This window comes from Tamandua tetradactyla, chromosome 14 (assembly GCF_023851605.1).
Source record: "Tamandua tetradactyla isolate mTamTet1 chromosome 14, mTamTet1.pri, whole genome shotgun sequence".
Taxonomy (NCBI): Eukaryota; Metazoa; Chordata; class Mammalia; order Pilosa; family Myrmecophagidae; genus Tamandua; species Tamandua tetradactyla.
The window spans coordinates 43047378-43064778 of record NC_135340.1 but is presented as its reverse complement, the minus strand read 5'-3'; the positions used below and the strand labels follow the sequence as shown (position 1 = coordinate 43064778).

The 17401-nt window shown below is 33.7% G+C and overlaps 1 protein-coding gene across 1 annotated transcript; it reads right to left on the bottom strand.

The window, feature by feature from the left end:
- Positions 1-15617: 15617 nt before the first annotated feature.
- LOC143655029 (olfactory receptor 4L1-like) lies at positions 15618-16559 on the bottom strand. The gene is given in 1 exon segment (XM_077126599.1): positions 15618-16559. A coding segment is annotated over 1 exon segment (942 nt).
- Between the last annotated feature and the right edge of the window lie 842 nt (positions 16560-17401).

Genomic DNA, 17401 nt, shown 5'->3' with positions numbered 1-17401 from the left:
CATGATGAGGTAAATCAAAAATCTATGAAATAAATGCATAATTCATTATTTGAACAGAATTTTTGAATTACTAGCTTTTCTCCTTTGTCCCTCTGTCTGATCTATGGGGTTTTTTTTCTGATTTTCACTTAAACTTTATATTTTTCAATAATAGTATTAAATCGCATATTTTTTCTTACTGACTTTGGTGCCATCAGCTAATCTGAATGAAATAAAAAATAAATGTTCATATCTAAAGAGTGTAGGTCAGTGCATGAATGTACATGGTTCAGAATTCTCTCTATTTTGCTGTTTGTAAGTCTATTTTCCTAGTTCTATTCTGAGCTCATTGCTCATTCCCAGTTGTTTTTCTCACAATTATCAGAGCCCTATACCCAGACCCCACTGCCAATTATAAAATGAATAAAATAAAATATATGTGACTTTTCTCTGTACATTTTAATCATTTACTTACACAATTTAATTTAGAAAAGTACAGTATGCCTAGCAGACCATTATGAATATTTATTTATATGAACTTTTCTACATATATGGTTACTACCATCAATACAAAATTTATCATAACTGGCCCATATTCTAACAATTAGGTTTGACATCATCATTTTGAGTTCATGTAAACTATTCTCTTTCACACGGAAATAGAATTTGAAAACAGAAAACTTGAAAAGCAAATTATTACAGGCAAAAAGAAAATTTAAGATAAAAAATAGGTTTTAAGTGATTTTAAAAGAAAAACATAAAATCCAGAAGTATAAAGGATTTTATACATAATATCTATAGCATATTATACATATTAAAGCACACATAAACATGTATGACAAACTATTCTTAAAGTAACAAATAATATAGTAAAATATGAAAGCAAACATTTGACAGGGTAAATGATGTCAAAAGATCTGACAAATGTAATGTTAATGTCCACAATCTATAAAAAACATGCCCTGACTGTTTACATTTAAAGAAACCACTGAAAATTTAGAAAAATGGTATGCACAAATAGGCATTTCACAGAGTGAAACTGAAAATAATTGTTGAATCTGTGGGAAAGAATGCATAATCTTATTAGTGGTCAAAAATCCACAATAAAATAAGAAGATACCACTTTCCATCCATCTGATAGCTAAACAATACAAGAGATGAAAACATTCACATCACATGATAATGTGATGAAAAGGTATTCACACTACCAAAGATCATTTTTTTAAGAAAACTGGGATCATCCATTAAAGTGCAAAGCACCTACTTTTGACTTCTTTCTGGTTCCCAGCACCACAAAATTGAAAGGAATAACATATGAAAATATACGTCTACAGTAACTCATTTTATCACTGCTTCTATGTTGAAAAAGGGTAGTAGGGGCAAAGTAATTGCTCATCTGTAAGGGAATTTACAACATGCTATATCCATGCCATAGAATTTTATACAGCTCTTAAAAGGGTAAATCAGGGCGGGTCGTGGTGGCTCAGTAGCAGGATTCTCACTTGCCATGCCAGACACCAGGGCTGTATTCCCGGTGCCTTTCCATGTAAAAAAAAAAAAAACGGTAAAATCAGAACTGAATTTACTGATCTTGAAGAATACCCATGATATATTGCTAAGGGGGAAAAACTACTTTCAGGAAAACATACCTGGTATTTTTTTCTTTTTGAAGTTTATAAAATCATAAGGAGACTATACATCAGGCTGTTAACATTGATTTCTGGGAAGGTGAGGTAAGGTAAAAGAAAGGGAAAAAGAAAGGAGACTAAAGGTAGGAGAACAGGAGGAAAATGTAAAATTTCTCCAGGAATCTGAAAGCAATAAAGAATAAAAGTTCATAAATGAAAGAATTGAAAATTCTTTAGCATAATAATAATTTGATTTTGAAATTGTATTTTGACTAATTTTTGCATTGAATTCCTTAAGTTTTAATATAATTTCTACAATAAAATATATCAGTTTTAAGAGAAATATTTACCTGTTTCCAACCAAATAATTTATTCTTCACTGCTTCAATAGAAAAAATATATATATGTCCACAATAACATATATATAAATGCTGGGGAGTAAGGTTTACCTGTTTCCAAACAGTTTGTTTTTAGCCCCATTAATATATAAGCCTTTTTGTGAGGAACCTAAGCAATCCTAGGGCATACTGGATAGGATTCCTGTTGTGATGTAGGATTCCCTCTGCTGGAGGTAGGAGGAGATGGATTCAGTACTAACTTCAGAACTTAAATAAAGTCATGCTATAATAAATTTTACCATTACACAAGCTGATGATGAGGTGGTACAGAGAATGGAGAGATTAATTAGACTGGAGACACCTGTACAGGCCTCACATGAGAGCTAAGGGTTGAGGCTTTAAGGAAGATAATGCAAATAAGCATCAACTTAAAAATTTTCTATTTACAGAGATGGTGATGGCATATAACCTTAACGTTGATTTCCTTTTTTATGAGAAAAAAAGTGTTATACATCTACCATAAATAAATAGAAACTACAAAAAGTGCCCATACCAGGTTTGTAAATGGGTGAAATAAGTTCATCTCATTACAAAGAGGAGATATTAACAATTAGAAGAGAAAGAGGAAACAACACTTCAGGTGGACAGTAAGAAAGGTATGGAGGCTGATCCTGCAATAAAAAGGAGTGAATCAGAGAGTGGAGAGAGAAAGGAAAGCCAGAGTGAACAATAATGAAAGGCAGTGTTTTAGGATGAAATCTTGGGATGGGAGATACCTAAGGAGATTGCAGCAGACTGTTGAAGAGGTGGTTTTGAAGAGCATCACAACAACCCAGGAAGAAGAGAGTTTAAACGAAGGTTTTGAATTAATAGAATCAAATGTTTTAGGCTTTTCACAGATAATGAAAAATTGCACTGTTATATTTGAAATTAGTCAGGTCACTATTGATCTCAGTGAAAATACTTTTAGTAGAGGTGAATAAGTCCAGTTTTCAAACATTTCATGTGTGAATTAGGAATTGGAAATAAAAACAAGTGAAAGACTAAGAAGTTGAGACAATGAGTAAGATAGTGATGCTCCAGGGAGAAGAGTTAAGAAAGATGACATAGTGGACTGAAGGAAACAGAACTGCAAGATGATTTTCTTAATGATTTAAGTACCTTCCTATATTAATGCTTAATAGCCAAAACATAAGGAGGACTAAAAATTACAACCAAAGTCTTTACAAAAAATGATTCTGGAAAAACTGGTTCTCAATATGCAAAACTTAAAAAAAGAAGCCTAAATTATACCTCACACCTTCCACAAATTAACTCTAAAATGGGTCATAAACCTAAACATTATAAGGAAAATTAATTTTCCCAGAAATAAACTTCGGAGAGGCCTTTTAATGATTAATTGTACCATATTTCAATGACTACATCTTATCTACAAGCAATACAAGAGTTGGAGATAGATAGCATAAATGAAATTATATGTTAAAAGCACTTAGCACAGCAACTGGTATATACTTGGAAAAGCAATAAATGTTAGTTTACTATTTACTTCCTCAAGTTTATATAGATAACAGACTGGGATGAAAAATCATGACTTGTGACACAAAAGTACTCTTATCCATAGAATTAAGGCTTAACTTCAGCATAACATTGTATATCTTTGCATCAGATAAGTAATTATGAATATTTTTGTATTTATATTTTTCAAATACCAGAAGTTTTGATAATAAAATTATTAGTATTAATAAGTAAATATCTAAAAGAATGGAAACAGCAGAAAACTGAAACAGTTGTGGTGTATCATACTAGTACACTAGGTTATTGTTAGAATCCTTGGGCAATTTGAGTAGAACTGTCTGCCGCCCTCTGTCAAAATTCTTGCATGACCTAGTTAACAGGAAATGTTTTTTTGGAATAGAATTGATTTCTTTCCATAAGACTTTTCTTCTAAATCACAACAAATTATATTCTACTCTGTACTGGACTTTACCTTTCACTACGACAAATTGTACGACTAGCTGCATCCAAAAATTGACTTTTAACATGAACTGAATATGATGCTTTACCATAGTACATAGTACAACAAATGAGACTCCCTGAATGCCAAAATTATTCGGGTATAAATTAATTTTTATAATTTTGTCATCATTATATCACAGAATTCATATTTCCATACTTTGGATCTTTCTGAAATACTTTGAAAGGCAGGAAAACACCAAGTGAGTTAGAATGTTGCCTCTCACTTTTCCCGTACTTCTTATACCAGAACAAACTTACCTCCTCCTGTCTGCAAGCATTTGTATTGACACAGAAGGAATATTTGGAAATCTTTTCTGGGCAAAACCTTTATTTCAGGTCCTAGGACTCCTTCATCTGACATTCTGGTTTTCTCTGAATTTAGGTTGCTGACTCCCTCCTTGACTCCTTGCCAGCCCCTCTCAGTTTACTTTAGTTGATGTTCTTGGATTGTGTCCTTGCCATTTGGATTCTGTGGAGGGCCTGTTGGATAACTGTGCACTAAGACTTCACCTAACTAGTTTATCTTACCTTAGGACTCTGGTGTTTTCTTAGTTTCTGACTTTAGTGCTACCCTGTAGATATGAACACATGGTTTCTGGGCTGATCAGAAGCAACTAAGTATGCTTGACTCCATTCAGCTCACCTGCCAATTGAGTGTGATGCAATCCTCTGTAAATTCTTGTGGGATAGAAACCAAAGGTTTCCAGAGCACAGTGACTAAAAATTGTATACATTGCTTGCCAAATTTATAAATCTTCCTAATTAAATATCCTTCCTTGATAGCTTAACCTGCTCAAGTTTATGAAGGCAGAACACTGCTCTAAGATCTGATTCCCACCAATTCAGATGACTTTGGCCCAGTTTGGTGTCTTAAGATTTTGTTCTATATAGGATTTAATAACAAAAGAAATAAACAAAAGCAACAAACAGGAATACAATTTTGCTTCTGCAATTCAGTTGCAGGTTTCAGGATCTTCAATCCCTTTCTTTACTAGAGATTCCCCTTACCGGCTCCCCACCCAACCTTCTGACCTTCATTTTTTTTGACTCCTTAGCCCCATTCTTTCCTCAGTCCCTTGGATAAAATGATTAGGTGTAAACTTGTTTTCCTGACTTTCTACCTAACCAGCCCTTTCAGTACTACAATTCTTTCATCTGCTCTATAACCCAATTTATAATGAAAGAAAATTGGTATTGAATTGTTGATCTTCTAATTTGGAAGAAGAGTTTGGCATGATTACTGATCATAGCTGTTGATGGAAGCTGGACACAGAGAGGGGAGGCAATTATGGTTAAGGTCATTTGTATAAAACTGAACCCATGTTCTTCTAATTTTTGTGGTTTATGCAGAATTAAGATAAGTACTGTAGACAGATGTGTATTATTTGTCAACTAAACACTTGTATTTTCCAAGCTCTTATTTATTCTGTATAGCTCCTCAAGAAGAGATCTAACATCCAGAATTCTGGTTCTAGAACTTCTCCCCTGGAACTAGTAAAAACCAAAATATATGTGCCTATTTTGGCTTAGAAAATACTTAATTCTTTCAAATTGGCATTAGTTACTGAGAGGTGAATGCTTGTACTAATGCTTTAAAATAGCAGTGGCCCAGCTTTCCTCAGTAAGGCTTCTAGAAAGGATAGTTTCAGGAAATTCGACTCCCTAGGAAATGGAAATGCATTTATCCAAATCAATGAATCATTCTATTTATTTTCTATTGCCTTCTATTTGCCTACAATGCCTCAGTAAAGTTATAGGAACTTTTCCTAACAAACTGAGTCAGAATTGATTCTTCTCGCCTTTGCGCTCCATAGTATTGACAATGTAACTTGTGATATTTTTGTCCTCCTTCCAAGATTGTGTATTATTTGTTTTATTCATTACCATTAACTTGGCAGCTGGTATAATACCCAACATGCATTAGAGGTTCAAAGTTTTTCCCTAATGATAATAAGGGCAATCATTTAATGAATTTCTCTATTTGCCAATATCTGCACTAGGAATTTCACATAAATTTTGCAAATTCATTTTCATAGCTCTGAGTTTCTTTGTTTTTTTCTTTCTGTGTTTCTTTTTTTTATTTTTTGGCAGTGGGCATTTTCCAAAATCTCTGACACCTTGTCCATGAGACAGTACCTTTTCATGTTTGATTATAATAAATCCACCAAATTTTGCATGAGTTATAAAAGGCATCTATATCATTTCATTATTTTAGAAATATTGCCTCTGCTTACCAGTTCAGATGCAGTAACAGGCTACGCGTTTGGAGGAGAAAGTGTCTTGAGAGCAAGAGGTGTGATTTAATTGCACCATAGAATGAACTGGTCACAAGGCTATATAAAATCCAACCTAAGAACACACTAATGTAGTTTCTGTTAATATTAGGCAATGTCCAATCATCACTAGGAAACTCTGGGATTCCTTAAACAGTGATTCTAATGGGAATTCTGTATGTTGAGGAAACAGTGTTGCAGGGCTGTAAATTGGTTTTATGTTTGTTTGTTTTGTCTTGGCAATTTCATCTGTACTAATAAAAACTTGGATGAAATTTAAGAATTCAGACCCCATAAGGGAATTGGAGTGAGTTTTAGAGCAGGTGGCTTCATTTTTTCTCTCATGTTCAGCTAGCTGCAGGGTTATATTAATGTTGATTCTGAATTGTGAAAACATGAGGTTAAGGTCATTGAGAAGAAATATGAAAATAAGAGGATTCTGGGAGGGGAGCTTTTAGGGCTATCCTCTGTGTGGTAAATGCTAACACTATCACAAGGTGGTAAAAAGCAGTTATTGTGGTGGGTCATATTGGGAAGGGAGAATAAATGGAGAGTCCTATAGACAGATAAGACCTCAGAAGGGATATTGTAACTTTTAGTGTTTTTATTTGCAGACTATATAATCTTTTCCATCTGGTTTTGCAAGTAAGGATAGACAGGAGTCTTTAGAAATCGTACAAAATCATTGGACCAAGGGTTTCACTTTGCTAAAGCTGCTGGAGTGCAATATACCAGAAATGGACTGTTTTTTTAAATATTTATTAGGTTACAAATTTACAGTCATAAGGACATTAACATGTTCAAATTAAGATATCCAGAGAAAGACACTTGAACTCTGAAGAAAGAACAATGGCATGCAAGTTTCTTCTGTTACATGGGAAGGCACATGGCAGTATCTGTTTGTTCATTACACCCAGGTTGCATTCCGTTCATCTTCTGTTTCCAGTGGCTTTCTTTCTTAGTTTCTTTGGGTCCTTTCTTGCTCCTCTGGGGACACCACTCTGAGCTGTGTCCTGGAGAGTTACTCTTAAAGTTTCCAGGGTATTTCTCTCTGTCTCTCTGGGCTCTGAATATGCTATCTCCAAGAATGTCTCTGGCCATTTCTTTTTTCTCTCTAAACATCTCTGGGTTCTCTTAGCTTTTCTTGTCCTTTTATGCTCCCAAAAAGAGCTCCAGTAAAAAGAACTAAGAACCACCTTGAATTGGGTGGGTTACATCTCCATGGAAACAACCTAATGGAAATGACCCACCCACAACAGGTCTGCACCCACAAGAATTGATTAGAAGAACATGACTTTTCTGGGGACATAACAATTTCAAACCAACACATTCTATCTTCTGGATCCCCAAAAGTAATGTTCTTTCCATATACAAATACATTGATTCCATCACAATATCACAAAAGCCTTAAACTATTTCAATAACAATACAAATATAATACAACATCAAAAACAGTACAAACTCTCATCAAAATCAGCTACAGGCATAGTTTGCCTTTTCTATTTAAGGCAAAATTCTCCTTTGGCTGTTTAGAAACATAGAACAAGTTATCTGTTTCCAAAATACAAAGGACATATAGTCATAGGATAAATGTTCCCATTTTCATAAGGACAAGCTGGAAGGAAAACAAGGTCAAACCTCCGAAACAGTGCTGACAACCTGCAGGGCAAACATTTCAAAGTCTTAGCATCATTTACAGAAAGGCCTTTTATCCTTGGAGCTTAAGAGAGCAGCAGTCCCACCCTCTCTAAGGGCTTGCACAGCAGCCCTGCTCTCTCTAAACACTGGGGTGAGAGTTTTAGCATTTTCAAGCTTGTGGAGACCACCTTCTCTGCCTCACCTTCCTCAAGCTTCAGGGTGGCACACAGGCCATCTCCATGGCACACTCTCCATTCTCTAAGATCAGTGAAGTGGTGGCCAGGCTCTCCCCAATTTCTACGGAATGTGCTCCATCCTCTCTGAGTCTTGGAGCAGCAACCTTCTTCCTGAACAACGGGAAAGCCTAACTTTTCTGAATTTCCCAGGAAACTGAAAGCTTTCCCAAATAAATAAGACTGAAAAACCCTCTGTCTGTAAACTCCAGAGCAAACTCACCCTCTCCATATGTGTGAATTGTTCCACTCTCCTGGCCCAAGATTTCTTGACTCCAGAACTTAAGCTTCCATTCCTTCTCCTTTGAAATAATTTTTCATTCAATATTTCCCTTTTCTTTACCTATTAGTCCAGGTTGGCAGTAATTGCATACATACAGATCCTACAACAAACTTGTCAGTTGTCCATGTAGCATACAAAGGCCCAAAAGATCAGACAATAGTTATTTCCACAAATCCTTTCTGGATAACTCCATTTTCAATCCTGACTTCCACTAACATGACTAACTGGTTAAATCCTCACATGGGGTTCTATTCTCTGGGGACTCACTTTCTGGAAACTCAGAATTTTCCAAACCATTAATTCCCAGTTTCTTTGTACTCAAGAGTTCTGTTCTCAGCTTATCCCTTTCCTTTTGCATGTTACTATAAGCTACATGGAGAAGATAGGTTATATTTCTCACATTTAGTTTGGAAATTTCCTCAGCTAGATATCCAAGACCATTGCTTTCAAATTCTTTCTTCCATCTGACATCAGGGCTCATTTTTGTCAAATTCTCTGCCACCTTAAAACAAGGGATGCCTTTTTCCCAACTGGTAATGAGAAATTCATAATTCTTATCTAAGGCTTCAACATAAGTATTTTTAGAGCCCACATTTCTAAGAGCAGTCTCTTCAAAACAGTCTAGGCCTTCCCTATCAAGCATCTAACGATTTTTCCAGAATCATTGCCTTATCCATTTATAAAGCCATTCCAGTATTTTTGGTATTTTCAAAATGAAGACCACACTCTTCTAATTCCAAAATTTGTTTCAGGTTGCTAAAGTTGCCTGAATGCAATATACTAGAAATTGGTTGGGTTTTTTAAAGGTGATTTATTAGGTTACAAATGTACAGTTCTAAGACTATGAAAATGTCAAAATTAAGACATCCAGAGAAATATCTTGACTTTGAAGAAAGACCACCAACATTTGTAGTTCCTCTGTCACCCAGGAAGGCATGTGACTAGCATCTAGTGGGCCTTCATCTGGGTTGCATTGCTTTCACCTTCTGTCTCCAGTGGCTCTCACTCTGAGCTTCTTTGGGTCCTTGCTTGCTCATCTGGAGACACTTCTGTCAGCTCTCATTTTCTGCAGGGCTACTCTTTACCTCTATGAGGTCTGGGTTGGCTCTCTCCAAAAATGTCTCTGGTCATTTCTTTTCTCTCTCTAAATGTCTCTAGATTTCCTTGTTTTTTATGTCTTTTTATCTTCTCAAAGGGACTCCAGTAAAGAGGATTTTAACCCACCTTGAATTGGTTGGGTCACATCTCCATGGAAGCAACCTGATGAAAAGGATCCACCCACAACAGGTCTGGCCTACAAGAATGGATAAGAAGAAAATCACTTGTCTGGGGTACATAATAATTTCAAACCAGCACACCAAGATTTAGGTTACTTAAAGGAATAAAACTAAAATTACATTGGAAAGCCTTCTTAAGAGACCTGCTCTAAATACTGACCTCAAATTCACTCTCCTTCTACAGTAATAAATAAAATGCCACTAGCATTTCTTACCTTACAAATATGCAGCCTTTGCTGCTACTGATGCCAACAAAATGAAATCCCATTTTCATGCTTGTTTTATACATAGCTTATTTCAAATTGAATTCACCACAGGTAGATACATATAATGAGTACATGCTATGTCATATATATTCAATTTGGCAGCAAGTTTTTTTCTACAATGTAGTCTATTTTTATTCTTTATTGTTATAAACTCACAAGGGATTATAATGTGAGTATTATAAGCATATGAAGAGGATGTTTAAATGCTCTTAATAACTCATAAGAGAGTAGGGTCTCCATTTACTTAACCACCAGTTATTCCAAATACAAAAGAAAGAATATTCTCCATCCTTATTCTATACCCTGGAGATGATGTGACCAGATTAATTCCATGAAATTTGAAAATGTTTCAACCCTCTCTTTGTTCAATCATTCTATGAATGGATGGAGAGATGGGGACCGTTGTTTCAGAGTTTTAACTTGAATAAATTGAAGAATGAACTTTCATCAAAAAGGGAGTGAGAAATTAATTCACACAGAACATTATAATTTAGTCTATTGGAATGAAAGGAAACACTTTTTCCCCCTGACGAGTTGGCATTGCACTATTAAGGATATAGAGGTTCATCATTGATGTCCAACTCAGAAATACTGCAGAAATGAGAAGAAATGTAATGACCTGAAAAACTAGATCAAAATCTAATAATATCTTGCTGAAGCAGATGGTGTCATTGATATTTAGTAAAAATATAATTTTTTTTTATTTTAGCAAAAATATAATTACAAAGGGGAGGTTGTCAGGATTTTGTTTGTTTATTTTAATAATCACACAGTCACATTGTAAAAGCTATATTGTTATACAATCATCTACAAGAAACAAGGCTACTAGAACACAGTTCACCAATTTCAGGTACTTCCTTCCAGCCACTCCAATACACCATAAACTAAAAATGAGATATCTATAGAATGCATGAGAATAACCTCCAGGATAATTATTTGACTATGTCTGAATCTCAGCCACTGAAACTTTAGTTTGTCTCTTTTCTCTCTATCCTCTTTCTGACAAGAAGGCTTTCTCAATCCCATGATGCCAGGTCCTGGCCCATCCCAAGAGTCAGATGCCACATTGCCAGGGATATTTACGACCCTTGGAGTAATGTCCCATGTAGCATGGGGGCAGTCAGTTCACTTGCCAAGTTGGCTTAGAGAGAGAGGTCATAGTTGAGCAACAGAAGAGATTCTCAGGGGTAACTCTTAAGTATAATTATAAGTAGGCTTATCTTCTCTTTTGCAGGAATAAATTCCATGCTACAAGATCCCATGCCTTATTTAAGATTCCATGTACTTATGGTGTTTAACTAAACCACACAGGTTAAATTAGATAATGCATTACCCAAAATACAAATTTTGAACCAAATAAACATCTCTCCCTTTAGTCTCACACAGAAGTTGAAATTTTAAAATATGGATCATACAATCCTTTATCCTACAGTCTAATATACATTAGTCATAGCCAGATAATCTTCATTTATATCTCTAGTCAAAGTATGATCACTTTTTCAAGTTTGTAAATAGTCCCTGTAAGGGATAATACTGAGTTTCATAGCTTCTGAGTCTCAGGTGTCACGTAAATACCTGAAGTTTCTGGGAATGACCTAGTTTATATACAAACCACTCTATATCTTGGAAAATGATCATGGTGATGAATATGCATCAACATGGTGATGATATTGTGAGCCATTGATCATAACTTTATATGGAATATTTGCATATTAAGAATGCTTGTATGTTTGTATGTTAAGATTTATGAATAAAATATTTTTTAAAATTACATAGAGGAGTGACCTTCTTTTACTCAGTGAGAGAGTTCATGATCATAACAATCTAAAATCAGTGAGTCATGTTCCTGATATCTAAATATCTCAAACATGCATTGGCACAATTTCAGCAATTAAGATAGACATGTTTCCTGACTTCATGGCTTGTTTGTGATCTAACAGGGAATATAGACATATACTCACAAATATTTAATTAAGTAATGTAAAATGTGATATATTTTATAAAAAAACAATATAGGTTGCTATAGAGTACTGAATGAAAGATCTTAATCAAGATTGGAGGTTTAGGGAAGGCTTTTCTGAGAAGATTATGCTAACTTTTATCTTTAAAATGACTATGAGTCATTGTATAGAAGGGCAAGTAGGTGGTAAAGAAGCTAATACTCAGATTTTAAAAATAAGTCATTCCATTTAATTTAAATAGTTTTACAGAATAAAAAAGATAACATTTACAGATAAAAAGATAACATTATCTAATGAACTGTTCTAAAACTAAAATGCAAAATCTAGCATATCAAACCTGGAAAGATGAAAAGCCATATTATTATAAATTAGAGCTTAGATTTAAAATTCAAAGAAGCGTTAATAACATTAACTCAATACATTAGCTTAATGAAGTAGAGAAAAATATAATTATCTCAAAGGAGAGATAACCAGATCTGTAATTTTGAAAACATTTATGATTAAAAAAACCTTTGGAAAACTGGGAACAGAAAGTAAATATCCTAATTTCTGAAGAGTAGCATCCATGGCAGTATTTTTTATATAAACTGTAAAAGCGTAGAAAAAAGAAAATGCCTTCCATTCAGCATTGTGCTGAATGGTGGTTCTAGCCAATGCTGTAGAGCCAATGAACAAATACACACATGAATCGGAAAGGAAGAGAAAAAAAATGCTCCTTCATTTCCAGATAAACCAAATAGGAAATTTATAAGAATCTACTGTCAAAACGAGAAGAATGAATGATATGACATTTCAACAAATTTTATGTATTTAGAATCAACATATAAAATCTGCAGTGTTTCTCTAAACCAGTAATAGACTATTCAATTGTAATGCAAAAGGAAGTCCATTTGTAACAGCAACAAACTGTGATGCCTGATAATAGTCAAACAATTAAAATTAAAATATTGTTAAATATTATAAAAAGTGTAACTAAAGTGATAAAAATATTTTCATGAATTAGAACAATAAAATTAGAACAATAAAAATCTTGAAGTTCTATAATCTCCCCAAATTAGTTGATAAATCCTTTCCTATTCCAACTGATATCCTAAGAGTGTTTTTGGGAAACTTGACTACTTATCCTAAAACCATCTGCAGGAATTAGTTTAGAGGAAGATTCAGGATAAAAATAAAATAGATTGTTTTGAGAAGGCTTATTCGCCATGTCAAGACTGAGTATAAAACAATTATATATAGGAGGATGTGTTATCTCAGAGTCAAAATGATCAATGGAAGGAATAATATATCAAGAAGCAGATCCAGGTATATATAGACATTGGATAAATGGTAAAAGTAACATTATAAATAGTACAGAATTTTAATATTTTATAATTATTATTGGATGATTGTTTAGTATGTATATATAAAATAAATTAAATTCATACCACATACCGATAACAAAGTTAAATTCTAGTTAAAGTAACTAAATATGAAAAAGAAAATTTTTAAATTATAAGAAAATACAATAGCATATTTTGACATATGAAACATTTTCACATGTGAAACAAAATCCCAAACCAAAAGAAAAGTTTAATAAATGTGATGATATCAAGATTTGTATATGCATAAACATGAAAAATGTTAAAGATAATCTACAGGAGTGAAAAATTATAGAACATATATCAGAATAATTAATAATATAATCAATGTATAAAAGATAACATCCCAAAAGAGAAACCTGCAAACAGTATGAATGGGAAATCACTGAGGGGAAAAAGACTATCCAATAAATATACAAAATGATGCACAGATTCATTCTGAACATAGTGTATGGAACAAAACTATAAGATATTAGATGTACCCATCTAAATGACAAATTGACAACAACCACAAAGACATAAGAATCCTATAGTGCTGATGCCATGGAGAACTAGGATTCCCTCATAGTGCAGGTAGAAGTATAAGTATCTGTAATTTGGGGAATCAATTTAGGCAATTTCTAGTAAGCTTAGAATGCTTATACCACTCATTTCAGAATTTCTGGTTCTAGATATAATTTATAGAGAATTATTATCTGTGTGTGCAAAAAAAATAAAAGTATATGTAATTGAATCATTATAACAGTAAACAATTGGAAATACTCAAAATGTCTACCAAAGGAAGATTTAAATAAATTCTGGCATATCCCTAAAATAGAAGACTCTGTACCATTAAAATGAATGGAATGGAATGGCACATATCTAAACATATAAATCTTAAAAATATAAATTTGAGTTAAAATGCATTTGGAAAAAATAATATCTATATGTTTCACATGTATCACATTTTATAATATGAAAAAAGATAGATTTTAATGCACAATATGAGCATACATGAGAAAATAATTTAAAAGTGCTACAAAGGAATGAAGCTTATGGACTTGATAATAATTATATTGGCAAAGATAAAATAATTTGATGTGATGGACTGCTTAGGGTTTTATAATATATCCAATAATAAACATTTGGAATAAAAAAGAATCTACAATGGATGTGGAAAAATGTTATAAAATTGAAAAACTACATATAAAACAATATCTACTTTTAACTCTATTATTGAACTATTTCATTCGATGTTATTATACCCAATGATTTCAGGGCCCAGTTTCTACCCTCTTATGTGCTTTTTAAAAAATGTCATACTCTGAAACACATAATGCATTTATGGCAGGTATATGTCCTTGAAGGCCCCTAGTTACTATAATTTATATACCTATTGTGGAGAGTCAATAAAGGAAATGTGCTGAAGAGAAGTATAAAATGCCACTAGGTATTGGGAGAAAGTATAACATCATGAATGCAATATATACAAGTATATAGAATGTCTATTTATTCTAATGTCCATAGACTATAAATCTGTCTATATAACTCAGTACACTTTCTGACTTTATATATGCAACTTAAACAAATTGAACTTCCATTATATCCTATGAGTTGTGAAGTGAATAAATGGAATATGGAGAGGCACTGTAATTAATTCTTTGTCCATGGGGATTAGCCCAAAAGTAAAGCTCTTATTGGATTCTCAAGAGAGACATGAGCAAATGTAAATATAAATATGAATGAAGGAATGAAGCAGAATGAAACTCATTTTAAGCTATTTTCTTGGTGGAATTCTTGTTTTTCTTAAAATTGAAATAAATGTTTACTTCATATCACTGGTTCACAATCATTGTATGGATGTGCCCACTCTTAAAAATTAGCCTGTTTGCTTTTATAAATTAAAAAAAAAATCATTTCATGTACAAAGAGCCACAAAGAGGTGGATGTATGCACATGTGTTATGGGTTCATAGGAGTTCATTCAGTAGGGTGCATACTTGAAAATTTAGAGAATTTAAATGAAAGACACCTAAATCTGAATTAAAGTTAGACAACAAAATTCATATTTGATTTATCTTTACTTAAGGGCATTTAGTCTTGGAATTTTATGTGTTTCCCACTATAATAACCCAGTTATTTTATTGAATTCATTTTTAGAAATACTTATAATTTATCATTCAAAACCTGATTTGAATTTCAATTAAGGTATTAGTCTTTCAACAGAAACAGTCTTTCATAGAAAGAAAGTGATAGTTCATTTTGTAATTTCAACATAATTGTCAATATTTTAAAATATGCACAAGCAAAGTAAATTGATAATATCATTCTGAGATGTAGTGTATACCGGATTTTGCACTAAACATCTTGATCATCATGGTTCTGCCTAGAAGTCCTGTCTGGAGCTGATGTGCTGGGTCCGCAGTCTTCTCATCACTGCTTTCATCTCTTGATTCCTCAAGGTACAAATAATGGGGTTCAGTAAAGGTGTGATAACTGAATAAAACACAGAGAGAAATTTATCTACTGAATAGCTACTAAATGACCAAGGATAAATGAAGATGCAAGGCCCAAAGAACAGAGTGACTACAGTGATGTGAGCAGACAGGGTGGACAGGGCCTTGGAGAGAGCCCCAGAGGATCAACACTGGACAGTTACCAGGATGATGGTGTAAGAAATGAGCAGGAGCATGAAGCCGATGAAGGACAGCAGTCCGCTGTCAGCAATCACCAGCAGCTCCAGGACATAGGTGTCAGTGCAGGCGAGCTTTAGAACAAGGGGAAGATCACAGAAAATGTTGTCCACCACGTTGGGACCACAGAAGGGCAATGTGATAGTAAAAACCATCTGGCTCATGGTGTGCACAAAACCAACAGCCCATGACAGCAGCACTGAGCCCACGAGAACCCGGTGGTTCATGATGGTTGTGTAGCGGAGAGGTTTGCAGATTGCAATGTACCAATCCACAGCCATGACTATGAGAAGAGTCATCTCACTGCCCCCTAAAAAGTGGAGGAAGAACATCTGAGCCATGCAGCCCCACCAGGAAATTGTTTTATTCTCCCTGAGGAGATCAAAGACCATCTTAGGGGTTGTAATTGTGGAAATAAACATTTCAAGAAAGGAGAGTTTTCCAAGGAGGAAGTACATTGGAATGGAGTGCAGGTGAGAGTCAAAGATTATGGTGACCACAATGAGAAGGTTTCCTGTCATGATTGCTGCATAGGCCAACAAAAATGTGAAGAGAAAGAACATTTCAAGTTCCCAGTTGCTGGTGAGTCCTAACAAAACAAACCCAAATATCATTGAGCTGTTCTTCATATCCATCCAGTCTATATAGTATTTCAGAATGTTTTTAAAATGAAGATAATCTGGAAATTGTCATCATTTAATCTTTGATAGTTTTGAAGGTTAGGTTATATATAGAAAGTGAATATTTGATTCCTATAGAGATGAGGAGACAGAATTTCTGAGAAACATATTTTGTTGATTCAATCAATATTCTCATTGATGGCAATCAATATTCACATTGATGTCAATCAATGTTTACATTTCTGCATTTTTTCCTACCAGAAATTGCAAAAGATGAAAAAAAATATTATTAAACTCTCTAAACGTAGTTTTGCATGCAGAACTCATTTGTCTATCATGAGTTCATGACCCATGAGTTTAATGGATGAATGGGTAAATGAATCAAATCAGAACCAGTGAAATTAATTAGCTCAAATGGATGAAAACATAGTTATCTTTCATATAATTATGTCATTCATTTTCCATCTCTTTCATCAATTTAGATTATTCAGAGTTATACATTTGAATTGAATTATATACCTAATTAGCAAATTCTTTAGTGCTTTTCCTCTATAAGATATAGTATATTGTTAGCCTCCCTTTCATCTCTCAAAATATATCACTTTTTTCATTTATTCCTAGTTCTTAATTGGCCATAGTCTGCAATACGCACTTTACTTGCCCTTGAAACAAGAAAATTATAAAATAAAATGAACTTTCCAGGAACTTTCTGGATAGTCCATAAACATTTCTCACTGTCCAGATTTTTTGTGAACAGTGTGTATCAAAAATTTTGGTTCCTGAGCAATTCCATCAAGTATTCAAATGACATTGTTTTGCTTAAATATCATAATATAAGAAAAATGAACTGAGTTAGA